The sequence below is a fragment of the Vidua macroura genome, chromosome 25, assembly GCF_024509145.1.
Source record: "Vidua macroura isolate BioBank_ID:100142 chromosome 25, ASM2450914v1, whole genome shotgun sequence".
Classification (NCBI taxonomy): Eukaryota; Metazoa; Chordata; class Aves; order Passeriformes; family Viduidae; genus Vidua; species Vidua macroura.
Window position 1 is genome coordinate 3,045,598 of NC_071595.1, and position 26,076 is coordinate 3,071,673.

Genomic DNA, 26,076 nt, shown 5'->3' on the forward strand with positions numbered 1-26,076 from the left:
CCCCTGGCTGTCCCCGGATTGTCCCGTTGTTCCCGGGCTGTCCCCGTGTCCCCTGGCTGTCCCCGGATTGTCCCGTTGTTTCCGGGCTGTCCCCCCGCCCCGGGCTGTCCCCGTGTCCCCTGGCTGTCCCCGGATTGTCCCGTTGTTCCCGGGCTGTCCCCGTGTCCCCTGGCTGTCCCCGGATTGTCCCGTTGTTCCCGGGCTGCCCCCGTGTCCCCTGGCTGTCCCCGGATTGTCCCGTTGTTCCCGGGCTGTCCCCGTGTCCCTTGGCTGTCCCCGGGCTGTGCCCTTGTCCCTTGGCAGTCCCCGGCCCGGCGCAGGCGCTGCGGCCCCGGAAGGGCGCGGGCGGGTTCTGGTTCTGGTTCCGGGCCATGGCGGCGGAGGGGCTGCGGCCGGCGCTGGGAGCGGGCCCGGGCTGCGCCGCCGGCCCGCAGGTACCGGGGGTTGGGCTGCGCGGGGCCGGGCCGGGCCGGGCCGGGCGGTGCTGCAGCCCTCGTTGTGTGTTGCAGTGAGCGAGCGGAGGGGGTGCGATGAGCGGCCGGCGCTGAGCCAGCGGAGATGGACGCGGAGGCCGTAAGTGACACGGGCCGGGACACCCGGACCCTGCCCCGGTACCTGCCCCGACACCTTCTCCTAGAGCAGCCCCGAGCACCTGTCCCGGCCCCGGGCACCTGTCCCAACCCCGAGGGCTGCCCCAGAACCTTCCCCCGGCACCTTTCCCCAGCAGCAGCTTCCGGGCACTGCCCCAGCAGGGATCTGTTCTCTCGCTGCCCGGCGCAGAGGTTGGGTCTGAAGGGCTCCTCAGGAATTTCAGGTGTGTCAACATGGTGCTCAGGGACAGCACAAAACGAGCTCCAGCAATAAATCAGTTATTGGGTGTGCTGTGGGCTGAGCTTTGTCATTGTGGTGTTCTCTGCGCAGAGCCTTGTGCTGTTCCTGCCATGGGCTGAGCACTTCACCTTTTGGGTCCAGCTCAGAAGTGTCCTGAGAGCTCTAAACCAGCTGCTGTTTCTGAGAGCACTCTCCAGGGCTGCTCCCCATGGCCCTGGGCTGGGACAGGCACTGGATAGACTTGTCACCTGTCCCCCAAGAAATGTTCAGCCTTATCCCAGGTGGGAAGGGAGCACTGGAGGTCTCCTGGTCCAGCCCTGCTCAGGCAGGGCCTCCTGGAGCAGGTTCCTCAGCAGCATGTGCAGGGAAGGAGACCCACAGCTGCCCTGGGCTATTTAACAATGCTTGTGCTAAAGGTGATGTTGAAGCAGGAGTGTCCCTTGAATGACACTTTCTTTTGATGTCATTTTCCTCCTGGGCCCTTGGTGTGTTGCTGTTCTCCTCCTTTTGCCAAGTTTTCCTTTGTGAAAATGCCTGTTAACAGTGCTTGTTACTAAATGCTTTCAGTTTTCAGTCCTGAAGACACTGCATCCATGTCCAAAATGCCCCTGCACCTGTCTGGCTGTCCCCTGTGCTCAGCTGAACACAGTTTTGTGAAATGGGGACCTCAGTTATCACAAATTACAAGTGTAGAGATAAAAAGCCAGACATCTGACTCTTGACAGTTGAGGAGAATTTCCAGGTTAATGAATTTCAAGAAGAGCACTGACTGGATATACTAACTGTGTGCTGTGGGTCCTTGCAGACCATCCCCATCTGGCAGAACAAGCCCCATGGCTCAGCTCGCAGCGTGGTCAGGATGATCGGCTCCAACCTCCCCCTGAAGCCCTGTCCCAGGGCCACCTTCGAGGTGAGTGACCCCTGGGCTGGGGTTGCCTGGGGGAGCTGGGGCAGGACAAGGCACTGCCATCAGCTGCTGGTTTGGCCCCACACATCTGCAGAGTTGTAGCCACAAAACCTTCACCAGTACAGTTAAGAATTTTTTTTTTAATTATTTCCTTTTTTTTTTTTTAATTCTGTTGTTGTAAAGTAATCACTGTCAGCTTGAGGAAGTCCCTGCTTAGTGTCTGAGCTGGAGGAGATGGAAAGGTGGAGCTGCTGACCCAGGCTTTTGCTGTGTGACCTCCAAGGGGCCGGGTGCCCTCTGGGCCTGTTCCCAGGATTGTGGAGTCCCCGACGTCACCCCTGGAGCTCAGGGCTGGCACTTGGAGTGGCAGAGGGTGGCACGTGGCCTTGGCAGCGCCTGGCCTGGATCAGGTGTCCCCTCCTGCCTCTCACACACAGCAGGAAGGAGCAGGAGCTGGCCCAGGGAAGTGCCCAGACCCAAAGGATTTATCTCCCAGCTCCAAAAACTCGAACAGTTGTGCAAACTAAAGGAAACCTGCTGGAATGGCTGTTATGCATGTGGCAGACACAGCTGCTCACAGCACAGGGGCTCTGGCAGCACATCTGGGGCAGCCCCAGGAGAACAAACACCATCTCCTCAGCAGCATTTCCTCCCTGCCAGGTTCTGCCAAGTGTCTCAGATCTGTATTTGGGTGATGTGCCCCCAGTGCCCACCTTGGCTGACATCGTGTGGATCGCAGCGGACGATGAGGAGACCTACGCCAGGGTCAGGTTGGTTTTCCTCTGCTGCCTTCTGGCACAGAGCTCAGGCCAGACTCTGCTCAGATGACCACAGCTCCCAGTCCCCTCAGGGTCTGATGTGGTGCCTCTTGAAAGACATTTTTCCCCAGAGAGGGGAAAAAAATGACAAAGTACCTGGAGAGGAATTCCTGCAGGAAGTGCCAGCAGCCTGTGCCATGCCATGTTTCACTCCCTGGTCTGTGCACAGAAACCCCTGCTCAGGGTGTTTTCTGGTCAGGAAGTGGAAGGTTGAGTTCTCCCAGGACTGAAATGCCCTGTCCAGCCTGGCCTTGGACACTTCCAGGGATCCAGGGGCAGCCACAGTTTCCTGTGTTCCAGAGAGCACCTCTGCACCTCTGATGGTACACAGAGGCTTCATTTGTTTTGTTGGAGGCTCTGCTGCCCTCAGCGGGGGCCAGGCTTTGTCATGGAGAGGTTTGGACTTAGTGACTGATAGGTTTTTGTCCCCAGAAGTGACACTCGCCCGCTGAAGCACAAGTGGAAGCCGAGTCCCTTCACAGTGATCCAGAGAAACGCCTCAGTGCCCAACCTGAGGAAGCAGGAGGAGAAGCTGCTGGCCCTGAAAAAGCCTGGTTTGCCAGCCCTGAGCCGGACCACAGAGCTCCAGGATGAGCTGAGCCACCTGCGGAGCCAGATTGCCAAGATCGTGGCTGCAGAGTCAGGTGGGATCAGCGTTCCCGCTGGGGACTGGGCTCTGGGTTCCTCCAGGCTCACTCAGGGCTGTTCTCCAGCAGCTCCCTTGGTGGGATGTTGGCTCTGGGGGCAGCCCAGGGGCCATGTTTAGATTTACATTCTGCTGTAGATTTACGTTCTGTTGTGCTGGGGAAAAGCTGTCCCACGTGGATTGCTGTGAGTTCATCCACCTCTTGTTTTCTCTTCCAGCCTCTGCCCAGCTGACACCAGATCTGTTATCTCCAGGGAGCTCGAATGCCTCTTCTCCTGTACACTGCTTTGGACCCTCTTTCCAGTCCACCACGTCCTTTGTGATCAGTGACATCACGGAGGAGGAGGCGGAGCTGGAGAGCCCCGAGCTGCCCTCGGTGGCCGAGCTGCCCGCAGTGGCCACGCTCTGCTCTGCCCCCGAGGGCCGGCCCGAGCCCAAGGACCCCGACGAGGAGGACTCCGTGTCGCTTTCCAAGGCCAGCAGCTTTGCTGACATGATGGGGATTCTCAAAGACATTCATAGGATGAAGCAGAGCAAAGACTTGTAAGTGCTTCCTGAAATTCTCTTTTAATTTTGTGTCAAATCCGTGCGGAGCCTGGGCACGGCGCTGGCTGCTCCGTGTCCTTCGTCCCTGGGGGAAATGCCTGTTAAGAGCAGAACTTGGTAACTCATTCCTGGGGTTTTTGCCATTCTGGGATGGGAAATAATGGAGAATTTTCATGGGGGAAATACCTCCCTGGAGCAGAACTTGGTAACACATTGTTGGTTTCGTTTTGTTTTTTTCTTTTTCCTGGATAGGAAATAGTGAAGGGGAACTTAAACTGTTTAAAGCTGTCTGTTCCAGCTTGTTCACCTGACAAAAAGCTGTGTTTGCCCAGGTGCAAGCCAGCCCTGTGTGTGTGTTGGCAGCTTTCAGAGTGAGGAAGGTGCTGCTCTTAGCCCACCTCACATTCCCAGGCAGTTGGGAAGCTCAGCAGCTTTTCCAACATGGAATATACAGGGATTTAACACGTGGAGCTTCTCAGCTTGTGTGGTTCTTCATCTGGCCCAGCTCTGGGCGTGGGCAGGGTGAGTTTGCACTTGCCTCATGAAGAATTAACAAGTTCTTATTGTGAGAACTCCTGAAACTGCTCCATGGACAAGATCCTGCCCAGCTGAGGAAGTTCCTTCTCCAGTGCTGGCCGTGCCACCTGCCTCTCACAGGCTCAGATCTCTGCTGGAGCTCAGTCTCCACACTTCCCATTCTGTTGTGTGAGATTCCTGGCCAAAAATACCACGCTGGGTGGGGGCTGTGCACAGTTGCTGTTTCCCAGTTTGGTTTGAAAGGAATCAGATTCTCAGCACTGAAAAAATTCAAGTCAGATGAGAGGAACACGCTCAGCTTCCACAGCCAGAGCATCTGGGGGTGTCACAGCTCAATCCCTCACAAAATTCCCCCTTGGCTCTGGTTTTCCTGAGGGGAGCTGCCAGCCCCTGCTCCTGCAGGGAATGCTGCCACACAGAGGCTTTTTTTGCCCTCATCAGCTCCTCTGCCTCAGCCTCTCCTGCACATAGCAATGATGGTTTGGGGTTTTTACAGCTTAATTAAAGCTGTCTGAAGAGTGCAGGTAGCTGAAAAATTAAGTTAATTACCGATGTTCATTATTTGATGAGCTCTAATTCCTAATTCTGGTGCAGTTGTGGAGCAGCCTCTGTGCTCCCCCAGCAGTACTGGGCAGCACTGGGAAGCCTGAAGAGGGTCAGGTGCTCTTTAAGGGGAGGAAAAAAGGTGCTTAAAGATGCAAAAGATGCTTGAAAAGATAATTACATCGATGTTTCTCTGCTGCTGCTGTGTAGGAGTCAGTGCTTAAACTCAGCCTTTGTGTTTAAACTTGGAAGCTTCAGGAACGAATGAGGAACAGGCAGAAATGTTCGAGTGTCTGCTGGAAATATTCCAGGGTTTGTTTTTTTGTCTTTTAGGAATGTTCCAAACTCTCATAATGTTTTCTGAGTGAGAGAGGGCTTCAGCTATGAAAAAAAAATAAAGCTCTGAGATTATTATTGCAGGTTGTAAACAAAACTGCGGTACCTGAGGGAAAAGAGCTGAGGTTTGGCCTCCTGTAAAATAATCTTCTAAAAGGAGCTGCTTGTGTGAACTTGTTGGAGGAGACAGATTGCCCTGGGAACAGGAGAACTCGTGTAGTGGAAGGAAATCTGCACCAGCCCTGCTTTAAAATGCCTGGGATCTCCCATACTGGAATAGGGAAGCAGAAATCCACAGTGCAGCAAAATTAGTGAAAAAACCAGAAACTTTCAGAGCTTCCCCCCAAACACCTCACTGAGGGTTGATTTATGTGGAGGGGGATGGAGGCTGTACATAATTAATGAAGTTTTGGGTTGACTGCTTGTTATCAGCACAGTGGAATAAGAATCACCCAGAGCTTTGAGCATGAGATTTCCCTGATCCCCCTGGAGCCACAAAACGAGTTCCTGGAGCTGAATTCCCCCTTTTTGTTGTTTCGTGGTGTCCTTTTGCACCTCCTCCGCCTGTGACAGCATGTCATGGTGAAAGCTGCAGGAGAGCCCTGTCAGAGAGGGGCTCTGGCTCCTCCTGGGCTGATGGCAGTGACTGTGTGCTCTGTGCTCCTGCAGGACCCGCCCGTCCATGAAGGAGGAGGACCCGGCCGTGCTCATCGCAGAGGTCCTGAGGAGGAAGTTTGCCCTGAAGGATGAAGACCTGGCCCTGAAGGAGAAGTGATGCTGCTGCACTCAGCTCTGTAAGCAGAGTTCATGCTCCCAAAACCTCCTCCACAGTAGCTGCCTTCTCCTAAGGATTGAGCCTTTGCCTCTTTTATTAACCAGACACGGTTTGTGCACCGGACACTTCGTTAGGAAGGACCCTTTGGATTTGATGTGTTTTCCATGTGTTGTTCTATTTAAGAAAAACCTTTTTAAGAAGATGGAAGCTCTTTTCCACCTGTGTGTTGGTGTTGGTGGCTGGTGAGGATCTCCTGGAGTGCTGCTGGATGAAGTCCTTTGTACCTGCACTTTTCCTTAGGTTCCAGTTTAGCATTGAGCTGTAAGGATAGAACCAGTTCCCATGCCCAGTATGAACAGGACAGACCCCCAGTCCTTTATCCTGAGGATGGCACAGAGCTGCTGAGAACAAGCTCATGAGTGCTTCCAGCTCTCCAGGGCTCTGGGGCTGTTGCATTATGGTGGGAAAAGGTGGGGTTTTTTTTCCCAAAACCCCCTGGCTCGGGTCTGAGGGATTTTGTGTGCCCTGGGTGTTCCTTCTCTCACAGATCAGCCCACAGTTGCATGACAGAATGGCCTTAATTTCTTGCCAGTAATTTAATGTCCCATTACCAGTCCCTGCATCCCCAACCTGTGTTTTATTTGGCCTCCCAAAGGTCTGTTTATTGACCTGGCACCAATGCAAAGGGCAGGAGGACTTTGGCCTTGGCTGTGGCTGCAGTTCCCCCTCACTCAGAGAGCTCTCCCCCAGCTCCACGTTCCCTGCAATGCCCCTCATGGCTGTATTTAAAGTATGACTTTTTTTTTTTCCTTTCTATAAAATGGAGCCTTAATAAGACACTGATGGTCTATGGGGTTATTGATGCGCCCGGGCTCGGGGTGGGGCCGGTCTGTGGGGCAGCCTGGGGGGTGGAATCCCAGGTATCCAGGTGCCAGGGGCTTTCTTCATCCACCTTGATGTCCTTGAAAAATTAAATTATCGTCCCCACCTTAAAAACCAGAGAAGAGACTTCTGTGGCACAGAGAAGGGAGATGTAAGGATTTCCAGTTTTAGGGAGAGCTCCTCCCCTCCTGGCTGCACCCCAGGCCCCTGGGTGATGTGATCACTGTCCCTGTCCCCACGAGGCTCTGCTGGGGTTTGGGGCCTGCCTGCCAGCAGTCCCTGCCCTGGGAATGTGCAGCCTGCACAGGACAGGGACACAAACCCTTAGGAACAAACTCCAACGTTTTATTTGGATCAGAGCAGCATCTCAGAGAACAGAGAGGTGCTGGGGGCTGCACCAAGGGGTTCACTCCCCAGCTGTGGCCACCCCCAGGCTGGGCTCACTCAGCAGTGCTTAATGACCCTGTTCCCTTCCGAGTCCTGCGTGAACAGGGGCTCGGAGCCCGGCTCCAGCTGCAGCCCCCGGGGCTGGCTGGCCCTCAGGGGGCTGGCCCTAGCCCTGTGGGCAATGACCCTGTTCCCCTGGGAGTCCTGGGAGAAGAGCTGCCTGCAGGACCCCGCTGGGAGCTGGCCCCGCTCCCGGAGGGGCTGAGCTCGCGCCTGGCTCTGGGGAGAGCAGCAAACCCCTCTGGGAGCAGCCCCTGGAACAGGATTTGTGTCCTCAGCCCCAGCAGAGCCTGTCCCAGAAGGAGCTGTGCTCCAGGGCTGTGGTTCCCTGCCCCCTGAGGCCGTTTCTTCAGGAAATAACCAGGATTTCTCCGGGCCCTGGGAGCAGCTGCAGCACCAGGAGTGCCCCCCAGCCCCACGGGAGGCTTTGCTCTGCCTCTGAGATTGCACTTGGAGCTCCAGGGTATCCAGAGGTGTTTTCCATGCCTGGGCTGTGCCCTGCACCCCCTGCTCAGCTCCGGGGGGCTCTTCCCGGGCTCCCTCCAGCTGTGGCAAGGCCAGGATCTTCACAGGCCAGGCAGCCAGAGGAACCCCCGAGCCCTCAGAGGCTTCAGCCGGGCTGCAAGGAGTTGGCCTGGAGTTTTCTTTGTCTCTTCCATCTGAAAACAGCAGGGAATTGGTGAAAGCAGACCCATTTCCCAGGGTTAACCCCCACCACAGCATCACTGCTGTCCCCTGTGTGTCCCTAGGGACTGTCCCCAGCAGTGCCACCCCAAAGCCTGATCCCAACCCCAACCCTAGCCCCACAGGGATCCCCAGAGGCTGCCCTGGAACAGCACCCAGAGCTCCAGTGAGACACCAGAGCTGCCCAAAGTTACCAAAATCCCCCAGAACTCCCCAGTTCTGCCCTGGCCTGGCAAAAACATCAAGTCCTACATTTGCCTCTGAAACCATTTCATCTAAAATCCAAGTTTTCCCTCTGAAACCATTTCATCTAAAATCCAGGTTTTCCCTCTGAAACCATTTCACACAAAATCCAGGTTTTCCCTCTGGAACCATTTCACACAAAATCCAGGTTTTCCCTCTGGAACCATTTCACACAAAATCCAGGTTTTCCCTCTGGAACCATTTCACACAAAATCCAAGCTCCCAGCGCCATCCAGCTCCTCCTCGCTGGCAGTTCCAACCTTTACCCTCCGCACCCCAAAGGAACGTTTCTGCCCAGCAGAGCAGCGCGCAGGGAGAGGTGGCTCTGCAGGGCCTGAAGCTCGTGCCCGGTACCTGAGTGGGGGCTGAAGAAGCTGGGGATGGTGGTTTGCCTGGTGCCAGGCTCTGGGAGCAGCGCCGGGCTCTGCTTCCTCTCGGGAGCTCGGGTGGGTGCTTTGAGCCTGGCGCTCAGGGGCTGCGGCAAGCAACAAGGGGGAAACATTACAGTAAATATATTAGTATGTATGATAAATATAAAAATGAATAATACCAAAAATGAAACATATTACTCATAAATAATATTAAATACTGTATTGAAATGCTGTTTATATAGTATTAAAAATGCTATGTAAAATAATTCTGTAAAACTCAATATAGTACTAATAAATAATATAAATAATAATATAAATATAATATAATATATAATAAATAATATAATATAATAAATAATATAAAATACTATATTAAAATACTATTTATATAGTATTAAAATACTATAAAATTCTATAAAACTAAATATATTACTAAAAATAATATAAAATACTATATTAAAATACTATTTATATAGTATTAAAAATACTATATAATTCTATAGAACCAAATATATTACTAATAAATAATATGAAATACTATATTAAAATGCTACTTATATAGTATTAAAAATACTATATAAAATGATACTATAAACCTAAATATATTACTAATAAATAAAATTAAATACTATATTCAAATGCTATTTACATAGTATCAAAAATACTATATAAAATAATACTATAAACCAAAATATAGTACTAATAAATAAAATTAAATACTATATTCAAATGCTATTTATTAAGTATTAAAAATACTATATAAGATAATACTATAAAACTAAATACAGTACTAATAAATAATATAAGATACTATATTCAAATGCTATTTATATAGTATTAAAATACTATGTAAAATAATTCTATAAAACTGTATCACTAATAATATAAAATACTATATTAAAATACTATTTGTATATTATTAAAAATACTATATAATACTATAAAGCTAAATATATTACTAATAAATACTATAAAATACTATATTCGAATGCTATTTATAATATTAACAATACTATGAAAATAATACTATAAAACTAAATATATTACTAATAAATAATATAAAACCAACTCTACCCCTCTTCCACAGCTCCCACCTTCATAATGCTGCATAAGTCGTTATCATTTGATAACAATCATTTATTATTCACAATGGTTAATAATTATTAATAATGGTTAATAATAATGCTTAATTAATTCAGCATCAGTCATTTGGGTTGGAAATCCCAGAATAACTGCGGGTGGAAGGGACCTCTGGGGATGTCCCAGCCCAAGCCCTGCCCAGGCAGCGTCACCTGGAGCAGGTGGCACAGGGACACGTCCAGGTGGGTTTGGGATGTCCCCACAGAGGGACACTCCAGGTGTCCCCGGGCAGCTGTTCCAGGGCTCTGCCCCCTCACGGGAAGAAGTTCTCCCTCACGTTGTGTTTTGTTTCATGGCCACGGCTCATTGTCCTGTCCCTGAGCAGAGCCTGGCACCGTCCTGTGACCGCCCTGGGGGTCTCTGATGGATTTATGGGATCCCCTCGCAGCCTTCCCTTCCCACACGGAGCAGGCCCCGCTCCGGCCCCCCCGGCCGCCCTCAGGGCCCGCCCGGGCCTCACCCGCGCCGGGCCCCGCTTCAGCTCCGCCGTGTCCAGCCACACCCCGCAGGCCTCGGCCGGGGCCGCGCCGGCCCCGCGCCGCCGCCTCATCCCGGGGCTGCCGGGGCTGCCCGGTTCCGGTTCTCGTTTTTCCCGCTTCCCGTTCCCCGGTTCCGGATTTTCCCGTTCCCCGGTTCCGGATTTTCCCGGTTCCCGTACCCGGTTCCGGTTCCGGATTTTCCCGGTCCGTTCCCGTTCCCCGGTTCCGGATTTTCCCGGTCCCGGTTTCCCGCTCGCGGTGGCCCCGCCCTCAACACGCACTGCGCACGTGCAGCCAGGAGGGACGGGCCAATGGGAGCTGAGGGGCGTGGCCACATGTGGGAAAAGACCACGCCCACATCCCTGCTCTATATAAGGGGCGGCGGCGGCAGAGCCCGCTCAGAGCAGCGGGAGCGCGTCCCGTAGTGGAGCCAATGCCGGGGCCGGCGGAGCGGCCCCGCTTTCCCCCAGGATCCACAGCCGGATGTCCACACCCGCCTGTTCCCAGCCCCGACCCATTGCTGGGGCTCCCTCTCGCACCAACCCCTTCTCTCCTTGCACTTTCAGACACAGGGCTGTGCCCATCCTGCTCCCGCAAGGTAAAGGACAGGGCCCTGCAACTGCATGGACAGTTCTGAACAATGCCCTCAGCCCTACAGGAGGGGCCTGAAGTGATATTAAATTAATTTGTCACCTTAGTTATTTAAACAGCCTCACCTTGGTCTGTTTCCATGGTTTAGAGTCTAACAGGGGCCAGATGGCCTGTCCTTATCTCGTGCTGGGAGACCTGGCAGCCTCCCAGAGCCTTCCCCAGCCCCTCAGGGCACACAGGACACTTTGTTCCAACTGTTTATTCACATGTGAACTGAACCCGTGTACCATTCTAAGAGCAAGCTGGAACTTAGGCTGGATTATTAAAAAAGCATTAAAAGCATCTCTTTCATTCCTATAGAAAGCACTTGCTGAGTAGCAGTTCGTGAAGCAGCATCTGGAGGCTTGGGGCTGGATTTGGGCTGAGGTCACTTCTTTACTCCTCCTTGAGGCCCAGCTTGTTCTTCACCCTCTGGGCCATGTAGGTGGCTGTGAGGACAGAGCAGGTGACAGTGAGCAGGAACAGGGCAGAGCAGTCGTGAGCCAGGTCCCTCTGCAGGGAGGAGTAGATCTCCCTCCTGGACTCGTAGTCCAGCACCACGGCCTCAATCTGCGCCAGCGTGCAGAGCACCAGGAACACGTGGAAGATCTGGTGGCTCTGCCCGAAGAAGTGGCACTTCCCGGGGAACCACTTCTCGGGGTAGGGATGGGAGAAGAAGAAGGCCCCGACGAGGAAGAAGAGCACCTGGCACTTGTGGTAGAGCAGGGCGGGGTCGGGGCGCACCGAGGTGCAGATGCGATGGAGCACGGGGCTGATGTCCAGCAGGTAGGCCAGGCCCGAGGGCAGCTCCTGGCACAGGCGGCCGGGCAGCGGGCAGCGCGGGTGGAAGCGGAACTTGGCGTAGCAGGAGCCGGCGCAGGACAGCCAGGCCAGCGCCGCCGCCAGCGGCAGGAAGAAGCCCTGCACGTGCCGGTGCCAGCCAGGCTCGATGGCGTAGTAGAAGTGGACCAGGGCGCTGCCGTACTGGTACACGGCCACCCCCACGTAGTCCATGAAGAAGAAGCCGTAGTGCCAGAACTCGGACTTGGCCTGCAGCAGGTGGGCGAGGCTGCTGAACGTCAGGTAGGTGATGGCGGCGGCCAGGATGATGAGCAGGGGCCGGGCGTGCGCGTCCTGCCCGAAGTCCACGCGCTGCCAGAGGCGCTGGAAGCGCAGCAGCAGCACCAGGGCGGCCGCCAGGTGCGACCAGACGTTGATGGCCTCGTTGTGCTGCTGGAAGAGCGTGGAGAAGTAGTAGCGCCAGGTCTGGCGCACGGGCCGGTAGCCGCCGTGGATGTAGGGCTTCCAGAACACCGGCGGCACCTCGGCGCTGCTCACCGTGGCCGGGGACAGCGGCCCCAGCAGCTGCGGGAGCTGCCGCGCGTTGATGAAGAGCTGGCTGAGCTTCTCCGTCACCACCGTGGCCATGGTGAGGCCAAACTCTGCAAAATTACCTTTGGGAAGGAGAGGAAGTTTTGCTGTGGGGTTTAGGAGGGGTTTTAACATAATAACCAACAAGCAGGGGGTGTTGAAATGCTCTGGTTGGGGATTTCCCCCGTAGAATCCCCAACAACAGTGACAAAAAGGAGGCTGAAGGGAGATTTAAGAAAACTTGAGGTGCCTCTGCTGTGTGGGGAGCAGACACGAGTCTGGGGTTAAATGACAATAATGAACACACATCAGTGCCTGGCTCACCTCCTTCCCTGTAGTTTGGGAACTGCTAAACAAACCAAGCATCCCAAACAAACCTCCCACTCCAGATTCCCCCTTCTGTAAACTGTTTGCAGTGTCTGTCCTTACAAATACCAACAAGTAACAGAGGCTGCAACTCCTGCATTTGGAGTGGAGTTTTACCTCCTTTTTCCAGCTCTGATTTTCCAAGAAGCTTCCCACATCGTGGCCCTGTTGCTCCACCAAAGTCCAGCAGTGTAATATTTGTGAGCAGGAATCTCCATATTTACCTTTTGGAAGCTGCTGTCCTTACCCAGTGAAAGGCAGCCCTGCCAGCTTGTTTGGCCTTTTCATAAAAACTTGTTGAGATTCTTTACCTGCTCTTGCTCAGACAAGTCCTGAAGAAAACCTGATCCACGTCCAACTCCAGTGCTGATCTGTGCCTCAACCCCGGGCAAGTGCCCTCATTTCAGGGACAGGAAAAGCTCTTTAAAGTTTGAGAACAGGAGGAGGTGGGGATGGGACTGTTTGTTTTATAAACCTCTGTCATTTCCTCATCAAAGTCAGGCTGTAACTCATTCCTGCCTGAATTCAAGGGGCACAGATGCAGAAAAAAAACCCCAAACAGGCTGTTTGCTGCTCCATTTCCCTCCCAAATGCCCTTTGCCCACCTCACCGGGTTAGAGAAGCCCTGCAGCTCCCCCGGCTGGGGCAGCACCTCACAACGGGCTGTGCCAACCCTCCCCTGCCCCCTGAACCCTCCCGAACAGCTGCGACTTTCTCGGGCTGCCAGGGAAAAAGTCACCCCGTGAACTTCTTCCTGCTCTGAACCGCAACAGCCCCGAGTGCTGCCACGGACAGAGGGCAAAAGCAGAACCTCCCCAGTTCAGCTGTTTTGACCTAAATTCCGCGGGCAGCTTGGAAGCAAACGCTGCCCGGAGAACTTGCCTCAGTGCCGGGGCTGCCTCCAGGCGCAGGGGAGGGGGCTCGGCTCAGCTCGACCCCGCTCCGGCTCCCAGAAGAGAAATTCCTGCGGGAAAGGCGGCCCTGGCTCTGCTCGGGGAGATGCCGTGTCAGGAGCAGCGCGGAGCAGCCAAGGAAGGGGAGCGCTGTTTACTTCAGCTCCTCCAAAACTTGTCGGAGCAGGATTTAATTCGCCGAGCTCTTCCTAGCTACCGAGCCTTGAGCAACGCTCCGTTATGAAGGGAGCGCATGCTGGAAATCCTTCATCTGCCTCGTACTCCAAATAACACCCTCCACCTCCCCACGAGCTGTCGCAGCGCTGCCTCAGCCGCCTGGCGTTTCCTCCGCAGCGTTTCCTGTGCCCAGCAGCACCCACCCCTCCCGCTGGATTTTTGTGTGATGATAAAGACTCGCCCCCGGCTGTTTACATCCCTGTTTGCTCCCGCCACCCAGCGGCACAGCCTCCCAAAGCTTCCTAAAGCACAGATAAGCTTTCATTTTTCAAACCACCATGGGTTCCCTCCGGCTCCGACCAGCCCCTGATCCACCTGAGCCTCCGCAGAGCAGCCCCAGCCCTGCCAGCCCGGGATGGTTCTCCCTCCCCTGGGATGAGCAGGGTGGGGCTGAGCCGGGCTTTGGTTCCCTTTCCCTCGCGGTGCCCCCCGGGACCCCCGGTCCGGCACCTGCAGAACGGCCCCGGCCCCGCCGCTTCCTCCGCCCGCGGCTCCTCCCGGCCGGGGGTCCGGGGGTCGCGGCCCACGCAGCCCCTTGGAGCTGCTCCTCCCTTCACAGCCCCGACACGGCTCTGCATCTCTCCCTCCCTCGGCAGCTGGAAGAAGCCTTTATACATATATATATATATATTTTTTTTTTTTTAAGGAACCTGTTTCCAGCCCAGCTCGCCCCAGAGAGACCCTGAGTTCTGCTTTCCTGCCCTGATCATTCCCCTCCCGTACCCCCCCAGGTCACTGCTGTCCTCTCCCTCCTCGCACCCCCCATCTCCCTCCCACCCCTCAAAATTCCCCCCAGGAGCAGAGACCCCAGAGCCGGCCCTGAAGCCCCAGCTGAGCCCAAGCTCGGCAGACACGTGAAGCAGAAGGGAGAGGAGGGAACAGAAGGCCCCGTGCCGAGCTCTGACAGCTCTGGCAAGCCTAAACCTCACATTTAGCATTGATTTGGGCTCCAGCACCATTTGGGGTTTGGCAGAGCTGCCATTCTCCTCCCCCACGTTTGGAGAGAGGAGAAAAAACCCCACATGGCATTCGGGGCACTCTATCCTCAGCAGGTAACTACATTAAAATGAAGATCTGGGGCTTTTGATTGCTGATTGTGCCTCATTTTGTACTCGGGAGCTGCTCCAGGGCTCCCTCCAGCCCCCATTACACCGTGCCAGGTGTTCAGCCTCTCTCCTGGGTGCACTCGCAAGCTTTGTCTCAAAGTTCAGCCCTGTTTTGCTGTGCTCAGCCCACGGGGCAGACCCTGACCCCATTCCTGGGCAGAGCCTGACCCTATTCTCAGGCAAAACCTGACCCCACACTCGAGCAGACCCTGACCCCATTCCTGGGCAAAGCCTGGCCCCACACCCGAGCAGACCTTGACCCTATTCTCAGGCAGAGCCAGACCCCATCCCGTGTGCTCAGGTCACTCCCTCACAGCTGGGCGATGCCCAGGAGCCCCCAGGCCCCAGCGCCGCCCCATCTCTCCCCAGCAGAGAGCAGCACAGCCTCTCTTGTACCTCGAGCTGCGGAGCATCCAAAGCTGCTGGAAATCCCTCGCTCCGGGGCTGTGTCCCGCTGCTCCTCTCGCGGCTCAGCTCAGGGTGAGAACAGCTCGGCAGAGCCCGCTGGGATACGGGAAAAGCTTCCCGAAGTGAGGCTCCTTCTCCACCACACCCCAGACCACAGCCCAGGACTCCGTGAGTCCCTTAAAAAAAACAATTCTCTATGGATTTTCCATCTTCAAGTGCTCCGGGTGTGGAGTTAAACTGAAAACAAACCTAGGAGCCAAGCCAGGATCAAGGCCAGAGGAAGGACTGAGACCAGTGGCACCAGTGTCACCTCCACAGCGTGTTTTTGGGGGAGGTTGGTGGTGCCTGTTCACACCCCCAGGGCAGCCCAGATACCTGTGGGTATCCTCAGGGTAAGGGTTTGGGGTGCAACACAGCAATTTAGTTCAAAATCCAAGTCATCTTTCCTGAGCCCCTCCCATCCCGAAGGAACAAACAGATCAGGCAGGTGCTGCCCTACCCCAGCACACCTGGGGACACCAGTACAGAAATGATTCTTCTCCCCCAAAGCCTTTGCCCCTGGGGCAGCCGACCCTCCCAGCAGCAGCAGGGCCCTGCTGTCCCCTCCCTGTGCCACACACATCCCTCCCAGAGCCCTGGCCAGTCTCCTCAGCCCTGGGCAACAAGGGCCGTTTGTTAGGGTGGCCCAGCAGTACAGGGAGGTGGCTCAGGGCCCTGGGACACAAAGAGCCCACAGCTGACACGGGCTGAGGTGTCACACAAGGCTCTGATTGTCACAGGCACAGGACAATGGCGGGCTCTGGCCCTTTCCATGCACCCAGCCCTGGCTCCTGAGGAAGGCAGGCAGATAACAGCACTGTGCAGCTTTATTGAGTCACTCGGTTACAGCAGGATTTTAGCAGACTGGACAGTCAGAAATTTTTGTTTGAAGTGTAACAGATATTCAGCATGGAACAGTTACTACAGATTCCTTGCACAAAGGTCTTACAGAGCTGATACAGTACTCGCCATCAACCCAGGAGCGAGTGCACTGGCATAGAAAAGGATGCAACAAGAAGAAAAAGCTACACTGGAAAGACAACACTTTAGAAAAGTGACACATGGAAGGTCTCCCCTCTAGCCCCCAAAGCAAGTGTACAGTTTGGATCTAATTTTACAGTTCTACATCAGTTTCTAAGAAACGTAAAAAAAAAATATATATATAACCGAACCAAAACCAAAGAGAAAACCACTGGCCAGTACAGTCTTTGGATAATTGGAGGAGGGGGAGAGTCAGTTTCCAGAACGGAGTCAGTCGGTCTCGGCCTCGCCAGGGTCTTTGCCCTCTTTGTTCTTTCGAACCTCTTCCACATGCTTGTCCTGAAAAACAGCAGCAGGAGCGGTGAGCTCCAGGGAAAGGAGGCTCCAGGGAAGGGCTTCCCACACCAGCGAGGGGCACAGGGGGTACAGGCTGGAGCCTCGGGGCAGAGGCTGCTTCAGCTCCATCCAGCCCTCGCGCAGAGCTGGAATGCTGCAGAGCCTTTTGCAGATTCCATAACCAGACTGTGCCACCACAGCCCTCCCGCCCTGTTAAGGGCACCCTCCTCATGTGGAGGTTTTTTGGGGGTTTTCACCTACTTTTCCCAGCAGGGAGCAGAGACAGCTCCCTCTGGCAGGGCTCCACACCCACCTTCTCCCGCAAGCGCTCCAGCTTGGCGGCCATTTGTGCCTCACGGTTCTCTTTGTTGGCTTCCATTTTGTGGGTCAGCTTCTCCTCTGCCATTTTGCTGAAGTTGTTGTTCTCCTCAATGGCTTTCTGCAGCACCTCCTTCTCGTGCTCCCGCTTCTCCGCCAGCTGCTTCAGCACTTCTGCCTCGTGGGACTGGCGAGACACGGGCCAGGCTGTGAGGGCATGGCAGGGGAGCCCCACGGGGGCTGCCCCGGCTCCTCAGAGCATTTTGGGTCCTCTCGGTGCTGCAGGACACAACTCCTGGGGCTCCCCCACCCACCCACAGGACCTGCACTTCACCACCCCATCTACCTGCAAAGCTCAGATTCTGTCACTACCTGCAGATCTTGCTAAATGGGATTTTTCTGGAGAGGGAACACGGGTTATTTTTGATGTTAACACTGAAGGAACTTTCCTTGAAGATCCTCCCTTCTCAGAGTGGTGAATCACTGAGATTCAGGTCAGGCTCACTTCAATCAAAGCCTCGCCACCCTCAAGAGCTCCAGGCTGCACCCCCAGCCACATCTTTCATCAGTCAGACAATTTATTCCCCAACTTCTCATTACAGACTCACTGCTGCATTTTCTGGGAGAAAAATTCATCTGTTCTGGTGTTAAAAGACAAGAAAAACAGCTTCTTCCTGAAAGAGCTGCCCCTCTCAGCTACGTTCCCTCCCAGTTTTTCTTCAGAATCTCTTTGGAATCAAAACCATGACCATAAAGCTTCATAAGAGCCCCAGGGATTTCATTAATAAGTTCCATTAATATTCAATTTGCCATAAAAAACCCGCTTATCCCAAGAAACAAATAAAAAAAGAGCCCCAAACCTCCCCAAAACTAGTGGAGCAGAGCTCACTTCAGCTGCTCCAGATTTACCTTGCGTCTCTCCTCTGCCGCTTCCAACTTCTTCTGGATCTCCTCCAACGACACATCCTTCTTCTTCGGGGGAGACAGAGGGAACTCTGCCACGGTTTCTTTCGAGCGGGGGCTGAGGATAAGCTCAAAGGCTTGCCCAGAGGCTCGCTTCTCCAGCTCCTTCACTTGGATGTCTGGGAGCAGAGGGGAAAAAAGCCACAAAAACAAGTATTTTATGCAGGAACTGGCTCAGGTGACATTAAAAACAGCCTTCCAAAATTCAGCACCACCAAGTTCCCCGAGGAAGGGCATCCAAGACAGGAGTTTTGTTTTCGGCGCAGCAATACTGTTCAAAATGTGGAAATTTCCTTTGCAAACCTTCCTTGATCCTACATCACCCAAGCACCTCCTGTTTTAATTTAGCCCTCAACAGCCCAAGTGGAGACAACAAGTCAAAAACCATTCTCCCTCCAGCGACAAACTTGAGATGAAATTCCAGGCGTTTGCCTGCAACCTGAGAGAGCCAAGAAGGAAAAAACACATTTCTGGAGAAATCTGCAGGCAGGGCTCTCTCCCCCAGCCCTGCATGGTGTCAGCTGCACCCGCGTGGTCCCCGAGATGTCTCGGTGACAGCCAGCTCTGCCGAAGGAGCAGATGGCTGCAGGGAGCTGCAGCAGCCCATCTGCTGCCAGACTCCCCTTTTGGGGTGTTTTCACAACCACCCAGCTTCAACAGCCTCACCCAAGATGGGAGAAAAGCCTGGTGACAGCAGCTTATTTCACTAGATTTGGTTTTTAAGTTATGCCCGAGGAAATTAGGAGGTAACGAGAAAAAAAAAAAAAAAAAGATAAGAGCATTTAGAGAATTTAGCACAGAATTCTACCTACCAGAAGTAGCCATGGCCAAGAAAATCAAACTCCAGAAGCCAAGCCTGGGAGAAGGTCAGTCAGGTGGGTTCCTAGGTAACAAAGAGATGTGCCTTTCAACAGCCAGCACAGGGATCCTGCTCCTTCTAATAAAAACTGCTAAACAGAATTAGAGCTGCTGAACAAAAGGCAGACAAGGTAGGTCACTGCAGTCAGTGATTCCAGGCATTTCGTGGAGCTGATGGACAGTGCTGGGAATACTGGAGAGGTTATGGAATTACTGGCGTTGCAAGATCTGTGTGATATTCGAGCATCTTCAACCTGTTTTATTCCACCTTAAGGTACTCGAACAAAGACCCCCGCTCTACCACGGTGCTAGGGGGATTTCACTGCTCTCACACATATAAAAGAGCTCGCCTAACAAAAAAATGACGCACCACAGGACAGCACAGCTAGGATTCCTGCCACTCCCGAAGGATCTGAAATGTGCGCAATCGAGCTCATTTGAAATTCGGTTTTAATTGCGCAGCTCAAGTCAGATGCTTCACACCGCGGCAGACAGCGAGGGCGTACACCGCCCAGAACACCTCGTGAAAACGGGGCGCGGTAAAAAAATGCCAGAAAAAGGCCTAGAAACCATTTAAAATAAATATATAAATAAATAAGGGTTATTTGGGGAGGGGGGGGTTGAAGGAGCGCGGATAGCGGTCCGGGTGGGGCCGGGGCGCGGAGCGGGGACCGCGCGCCCCCGGCCCCGCCCCGCCGCGCCCGCAGCCAATCCCCGCCGAGGCGGCAGCGCAGGCCTCGCCCCCGGCCCGCCCCCGCCCCTCCAACCGCACCGAATTCAAACCGCCGGGGAGAGCGCGCGCGCGCCCGCGCGAGGGGGCTCGAGGGAGGGGGCGGGGCCAGCGCCAACATCCGGGCACCTGCCGCCCCCCGCCTCAGGTGCGGGGCCGCCCCCCCCCCCACCCCGCCTCAGCCCCTCAGGGGCGAAGGGGACGGGGAGCGCCGGGCAGCGACACGGGGACAGGGGGCTCCAAGAGGGCCCCCCACGGCTCGATGGCGTCGGGGCGCGGCCGCCCGGATACCGCCCCTTCCCCACTAACAATGGCGGGGAGGGGAGGGGGCGCCGCTGCCGCGAGTAGGGCGTCGCCCCTCGCTGAGGGACAATAGGCATCCCCTTCCCCTCCGCGATCGGGGCGCGGGGGGAACAGGGACACATACGAGGAATCCCCCCTCATTGTCTCCCTTCCCTTTGTCACCGCAAAGCTCCAAAATCGGGCGCCGACGAGCCGCCCATGAGCGGGGACAAAAGCGACCCCCGCCCCGAGCACCCGAGAAGCGCCGCGCAGCCCCCGCCTCACCCTAACACCCACCCTCAGGACCCCCTCCGCCGCCCGTATCAACAGGGCGCCGGACCCCCGTGAAGCACCCACACTTCCCCTCGTCTTCCTCCGCCTTCTCGAGACGCGGACGGTGAGGCGGTGCGGGGGGGGACGCCCCGCGGCCTGCCCGTGCCCGCTCCCCCCCGGCCGGCGGCCCCGCCGCGCACCCACCTGCCCGCGCCGCCGCTCCGGCCACACTCCGCTCGCGCCCGCCCCGCCGCGCACAAAAGCGCCAAACAAAGGCACGTGACCCGCCCCGCCCCGCCCCGATTGGCCGAGCCCGCCGGCACGTGCCGCCCGCCGGGGGGGGGGCTGTGGGGGGCTCGCGCCCACCCCCCCTACGAACGCGCCCCCCGCCCCTGGCCGCGCGGGGCATGCCGGGAGTTGTAGTTCGTGTCCCCCCCCCCCGGCGGGGGACGGCGGGCCCCGCTCTCAGCCTGGGCCGGCCCGGGGGTGCGGGATCGAACCACGACGCCCCCCGGCCCTCAGGGACCCCCCGGCACCCAGAGCCCCGCGCTGGGATCCCGCTGCTGCCCCCGGAGCTGCTGGGATTCCCTTTGTGTCTCACCCCTGCGGTGGAACGGACAGGGGCATCAGGCCCGGTGCTGCGGTCAGGGGTGTCCGGCCCGGGCGGGAGGAATGGTCAGAGCGCAGCTCTGGCTGGGATGACCAGAGCTGAGGCCACCTCACGGCCATGGCCACCCAGAGCCACGGTCACCTCATGGCCACGGTAAGCCCAGATCCATGCTCACCTCAGATCCATGGTAACCCCAGATCCATGGTCACCTCATGGCCATGGTCACCTCATGGCCATGGTAACCCCAGATCCATGGTCACCTCATGGCCATGGTAACCCCAGATCCGTGGTCACCTCATGGCCATGGTCACCTCATGGCCATGGTAACCCCAGATCCATGGTCATCTCATGGCCATGGTCACCTCATGGCCATGGTAACCCCAGATCCATGGTCATCTCATGGCCATGGTCACCTCATGGCCATGGTAACCCCAGATCCATGGTCATCTCATGGCCATGGTCACCTCATGGCCATGGTAAGCCCAGATCCATGGTCACCTCAGATCCATGGTAAACCTAGATCCATGGTCACCTCATGGCCATGGTCACCTCATGGCCATGGTAACCCCAGATCCATGGTCACCTCATGGCCATGGTAACCCCAAATCCATGGTCACCTCAGAGACACGGCCACGGATCTTCGTGCTACGGCTATCTCAGAGCCACGGCCACTTCCCTTGAGACCTTGGTCACCTCAGAGACATGGTCACCTACGTAAGGGCATGGCCACCTCAGGCCACCATAACTTCAGGGCTCTTGGTCATCATCAAGATGACCACCGAGTCCCTTTGGCCATCTCAGGGTCGCAGCCACCACGGGAGAACCCCACGGAGGGTCTGTGGCCCCAGAGTGTTTGGGGGCCAGGCCACCCTCTCCTTTGGGGAGGCACCCACTTGTGCAGACCCTGTGGGACGGGCACGGTGGCTCCCTAAGGATGTGCCCTGGCAGCGTTCCCCTGCCCAGGACAGCGCCTCTGGAAGTGTCTCCCTCGCAAACATGCTCGCAACAGACTCACTCCGTGCCCACGTGTTCCACACGAGTGAATCCCATGCTGGTTTCCACACCAGGAGTCAATCCACACAAAAGGCAGATGGACACACAGCAGAATCCCCTGCTGCAGCCCCAGCCCAGCAGCCTCCACACCCTCAATCCCAAAAAAAAAGGACTTTTCTGGGACCCCCCCCTTGCCATGCACCCCCTTAAACCCAAAGATTTTGCACCAAAAAGAAAGGGATCCTACCTTGCGGAAGGTTAATATTGTGACAGAAAGGCAGGAAGCTTTCAAAACACAGATTATTTTAAACACTGGCCCTGTTTTTTACTGATCTGACGTCTATTTCCATGGAAACCACATCCAGCCGCCGAGCTGCTAGAACTGGGAGAGGCAGGGTGGGCATGGGAAGAGCCATTTTCCAGCAGTGTGGTGGAACCTTCCTGTGGGATTTTTGGGATGCCAGCTCCCAGATCTGAGACCTGAAGAGCTGCTGGGCCCTTGGAGATCGTGCCTGGCAGCTCCGTGGCGTTCCCAGCTCCGTGCCAGGGGAATCGCATCCATGTCACCCACAGCACACGTGTTTTCCAGGGAAATGTTTGGATGAGACGCTGTGGGGGACAAAGCAGCCGGGAGCCCCTGCCACCAGGCTGTGTTATTTATTGTTATTATTTATTTGTTATTATTAATTTATTAATTATCACCCGTGCAGCTCAATGCTGGGTTGGAGGCTTTAATATCAATGCTTTTGAGTCAAATCAATGAGCTTATCCTGGCATGATCCCCGGATTTCCCAGAGGAAACCAGGCTTCCTGGGCTCGGGGCTTTTGGGCTGGTACCTGTGTGAGGGCCTCAAGCCAGTGCCCAAGGGGAAGGGAGGAGGAAATTCCCTTTACAGCCTTTGAAGGAGGGGTGCAGAGAAAGCTACGAGTCATGCCAGCACTTCCCAGCTGATCTTCTGGGGAAAAAAGAAAAAAAAAAAAAAAGAAAAAAAAGAAATAAAAAGAAAAAAGATCTGACTGTAGCTTACCTTCCCTTGCAGATTGGCTTAAAAGCCAAAAATTTCCTGCGGGTGAGAACTCTCTTATGTAAGAGGGAACTTATTGACAGAGCTGGGGAGAGGATTTGGGATGTGCTCTCAGCTCTGGGATTTTCCATGCCCTATCTTTTGGGATGAGGCTCTTCCCCAGCCCCTTTGCAGCACCTGCCACAGCTGGAACCAAAATCTTTGAGCTCTCTTGTGATACAGAGAGGAGCAAGAGCTCCCAGCAGGTGGAAAGACATGGAGGCAGTCTCGGTTTTTGGCCTTGTTGCAAGAGTGGTTTTATTTTTGGAGCATTTCATAAACCCCATTTGTTTATGTGGCATTTATTTTTGTCTGATCTCGAGGAGAATGGAGTGTATGAAAAGCTTTTATTTAATTTGCGTTTGATTTGTGTTTATTGACACATTTACTGCGGTTCCAAACAGACTCTTCCCTCCTCAGCATGTGGCTGGGGTAGTTTTTATCTACTGGATTCCTCATCACCAGCTAAAGCTTTTTTTTTTTTTTTTTTTTGCTTTAGTTCCAGTTTTACCACTAAGAGAGCAGGCAGCACTGGGAGAAACATCCTCCAACATGTCACATTTAGCCCCAAAACAGGTTGGAGAAGAAAAACACCATTTCAAGTCCAAATTTAACATCAGAATGAATTTCTGCCAGATGAATTTCTGCCTTTTGAGGAAAATAAAGGATCACAGCAGGAGATATCCCCAGAGCAGAAAGGACAAAGGCTCTGTAAATCAGGAATATGACCAGTGGCTCTGGAGACTCCGAGCTGGTGATAACAGCCCCCACTCCAAACCGTGCCCCTCAGTGCTCCAGGGGGGCTCAACCCCACAAAACCCAAACCTGAGGCCCCTCAGCTCCACCCCAGCCCACCCTGCTCCGGATGAAACCTCAAAATCCAGGTCCCAGCAGAGGGGTCCTGGTGGGTGTGAATTTGGGACGTGACGTGAGCAGATTTAGCCCAAAGATTAAAGCCTCTGCTCTGATGTGCTTATCAGAACACCCCACAAAGAGACTGACATAATTAGGTGACAACTCAGCCCACGGCAGCTCTTTCAACTTGCAAAAATATTTAATCTCCAATAAGAAAATGTGGTTTCTGAGTATTAAACTGCCAGCCTTAAGCACTGGTGGAGGGACTGACAGCTTATTTGTTAATCAGAGGATGTTTTAGAGCACCTTGGTTACTGATACTCTCAGGCTGGCAGCAGCCCCTGAATTAGCAAAGTTTATTTTAAAACTAGAATTCCAATATATTACCTGACCCGAGTGAATGAGTTTGAGAGATTTAATAACCAGGACGAAGCAGTATTTGAAAAGGAACTCACAGGTGGACAAGGGCTACAAGATCTCTTGCAATCCACTCAATGATGTCAGAGGTTTTTTCCCAACCTTAAAAATACTTGATCTTCAGATAAAAATGCATTTTAATCGAAACGCAGCCGAGGAGCCCATGGAACTGAAGAACAAACCAAGATTTTTAGGGAGTGTCTCCCTCACAATGAAAGCTCTTCCACAGGCAGGAAACGTTTAAGATAATTGATATTTGTTTACTGGAGGTGTTTAGGCTGGTACTATATTTATGCTGAAAAACACCGTTAAGAAAACGTTCCCCTCGGAATAAATTTGCACTTCTCAATGCGCTGTTGGAAATAATTGAATTTTTTGTGGATCAGACAGGTTGTTTTCTTTGAGAAATTCACCCGAAATCTGTTAGTTCCTCCCTTAAATGAGACGGGGGGGGGGGGGGGGGAAAGTGCTGAGCACAGATGGCGACCGCGCCTGCAGCGACAGGGACGGAAATATCAATTAATTGCTTTGATATTGGGGCAACAGAGCCCTGAAATGTCACATTCAGCCACGGGACTGCACCGCCTGGTACCCAGATCCTGAGGGGATGGGGGTGACAGGGCTCTGGAGCACAAGGAGAGTGTTAGGTATTAATGTTAAAGATATTAATGAAATAAAGACAGAGGCTGCAGGAACACTGCTTCCCTCCTAAAAAAATACCCAAACACTCAGGAAGGGCCACAGACCCTGAGTTAAGGCCAGGGGTTGTCACCACAAGCAGCTCCATCCCCTGAACAAGACCTGCCTTTGAGCCAGCCTGGGCTCGGCTCAAAGGGTAGAATTCCCTTCCCAGCCTGCCCGTGGGTGTTTTCCATCCTTTAATTCCTGGGAAAACGGGGTTTTACAGCCCCAAAGCCCTGCCTGGTGCTCTCCCCCAGCCCTGCCCCTCCCATAGATACAGCCCCAGCTCGGCCGCACGAATTCCACAAGTTTCTCGGAAGCAGATGGCTGGGGAGAGGCAGGGGCGAGGGGAGGCTCCGTCACAAGCCCGACTATTAATAGAGAGCGGAGGATCCGCCCGGCAGCGCTGCCCGGGCGGGCGCGGCCCCGGCGCGGGCTCCTCTCTGCATCCCCGAGCCCGCAGGACATCCCCGGCCCCGCAGGTGTGTGCAACATCCTCATCCCTGCTGGTGTGTTCGGCATCCCCATCCCTGCAGGTGTGTTCAGCATCCCCATCCCTGCAGGTGTTGTCCTGCCTAAAACCAACACAGATCGAGATCCCCCGCCCTGCAGGTGTGTTCTCAAGATCCCTGTCCCTGTAGGTGTTCTCCTGCCTAAAACCAGCACAGGTCAACATTCCCATCCCTGCAGGTGTGTTCTCCTGCCTAAAACCAACACAGATCGACATCTCCATCTCTGCAAAGTGTGTTCTCAACATCCCCATCCCTGCAGGTGTGTTCAGCATCCCCGTCCCTGCAGATGTATTCAACATCCCCATCCCTGCCAGTGTTCTCCTGACTAAAACCAGCACAGGTCCCCGTGGGTGCTGCCCCCCACCCTCCCCGTGTCCCCAAACACATTTTGGGAGCCATCCTGGAGATCTCCTCGCTGCCAACCACGCCCCGACCCATTTCTATGCCCGCTCTCCACCCCAAAGCCGAGCCCGCGTTTCCATGTGCAGCACCAAGCTCTCCTGCTATTCCGGGCAGCCCTCGAACATCTCAGCCCAAAAATATCCGAGCTGCTCCGAGCTGTGAGCCCCGCCAGCACCACGAGCAAGGGCCAGGGCTCGGGGTTTGGGGTTTTTCCATGCACTGGTTCCATCCCCACAGTGCCAGAGCCGGCCACTGCAGCTGGGGTGCTGCAAAGGACACGGTGGGATCCTGACAAGCACATAGAATAGCAATGCATAGAGGAGCTATCAAATATTCAACAGAACATTCCAGCACAGACGTTTGCCGTGGAGCTTTGAAAATGGAGAGGGGGGGAGCTGCAGAAAAGCTGGGTATAGCACTAATTATTCCCCAGCTCCTAATTAGTTGCTTGAATTTAAAATATGGATTCAGCTCCACCAGCAGCTCAGCCAGCCAGCTATTAATACTTCCCTGGCGTGATATGGTTAAAAATACTCCCACCCTTTCAAGACAAAATGTGGCTTGGA

General features: G+C 54.5%; 3 protein-coding genes and 2 long non-coding RNA genes across 13 annotated transcripts; 2 read left to right on the forward strand and 3 right to left on the reverse strand.

The window, feature by feature from the left end:
* The first annotated feature begins 324 nt into the window (after positions 1–324).
* Positions 325–6,776, forward strand: MTFR1L (mitochondrial fission regulator 1 like). Of its 4 annotated transcripts, none has more exons than XM_053999029.1 (8): positions 325–434; positions 510–573; positions 1,637–1,741; positions 2,399–2,508; positions 2,989–3,200; positions 3,421–3,745; positions 5,834–5,958; positions 6,044–6,776. In XM_053999029.1, the coding sequence occupies exons 2-7, from the start codon at positions 559–561 to the stop codon at positions 5,937–5,939; spliced, it is 873 nt and encodes a 290-aa protein (XP_053855004.1). In that variant the 5' UTR covers positions 325–434; positions 510–558; the 3' UTR covers positions 5,940–5,958; positions 6,044–6,776. The 4 variants fall into 4 exon arrangements, with proteins under 4 accessions (XP_053855004.1, XP_053855003.1, XP_053855002.1 ...); XM_053999028.1 differs by having other exon boundaries at positions 6,123–6,776; XM_053999027.1 differs by having other exon boundaries at positions 5,834–6,776.
* Positions 2,878–3,500, reverse strand: LOC128819092 (uncharacterized). Its single transcript, XR_008440639.1, has 2 exons — positions 3,347–3,500; positions 2,878–3,067 (listed from the first exon to the last, which is right to left on the reverse strand). It is a non-coding gene; the product is annotated as an uncharacterized LOC128819092 (long non-coding RNA).
* A 373-nt stretch (positions 6,777–7,149) lies between the features above and the next one.
* Positions 7,150–14,183, reverse strand: PAQR7 (progestin and adipoQ receptor family member 7). 4 transcript variants are annotated; one of them, XM_053999025.1, is made up of 4 exons: positions 13,435–14,183; positions 10,902–12,269; positions 8,550–8,670; positions 7,150–7,927 (listed from the first exon to the last, which is right to left on the reverse strand). In XM_053999025.1, the coding sequence occupies exon 2, from the start codon at positions 12,241–12,243 to the stop codon at positions 11,212–11,214; it is 1,032 nt and encodes a 343-aa protein (XP_053855000.1). In that variant the 5' UTR covers positions 12,244–12,269; positions 13,435–14,183; the 3' UTR covers positions 7,150–7,927; positions 8,550–8,670; positions 10,902–11,211. The 4 variants fall into 4 exon arrangements, with proteins under 4 accessions (XP_053855000.1, XP_053854999.1, XP_053854998.1 ...); XM_053999024.1 differs by having other exon boundaries at positions 12,864–14,183; XM_053999023.1 differs by having other exon boundaries at positions 10,902–14,183.
* A 1,861-nt stretch (positions 14,184–16,044) lies between these two features.
* On the reverse strand, positions 16,045–21,845 carry STMN1 (stathmin 1). 3 transcript variants are annotated; one of them, XM_053999032.1, is made up of 5 exons: positions 21,827–21,845; positions 18,646–18,716; positions 17,780–17,952; positions 16,866–17,057; positions 16,045–16,555 (listed from the first exon to the last, which is right to left on the reverse strand). In XM_053999032.1, the coding sequence occupies exons 2-5, from the start codon at positions 18,656–18,658 to the stop codon at positions 16,487–16,489; spliced, it is 447 nt and encodes a 148-aa protein (XP_053855007.1). In that variant the 5' UTR covers positions 18,659–18,716; positions 21,827–21,845; the 3' UTR covers positions 16,045–16,486. The 3 variants fall into 3 exon arrangements, with proteins under 3 accessions (XP_053855007.1, XP_053855006.1, XP_053855008.1); XM_053999031.1 differs by lacking the exon at positions 21,827–21,845 and adding an exon at positions 20,181–20,261; XM_053999033.1 differs by lacking the exon at positions 21,827–21,845 and adding an exon at positions 20,061–20,079.
* Positions 20,578–23,341, forward strand: LOC128819093 (uncharacterized). Its single transcript, XR_008440640.1, has 2 exons — positions 20,578–20,739; positions 23,149–23,341. It is a non-coding gene; the product is annotated as an uncharacterized LOC128819093 (long non-coding RNA).
* Positions 23,342–26,076: the final 2,735 nt, after the last annotated feature.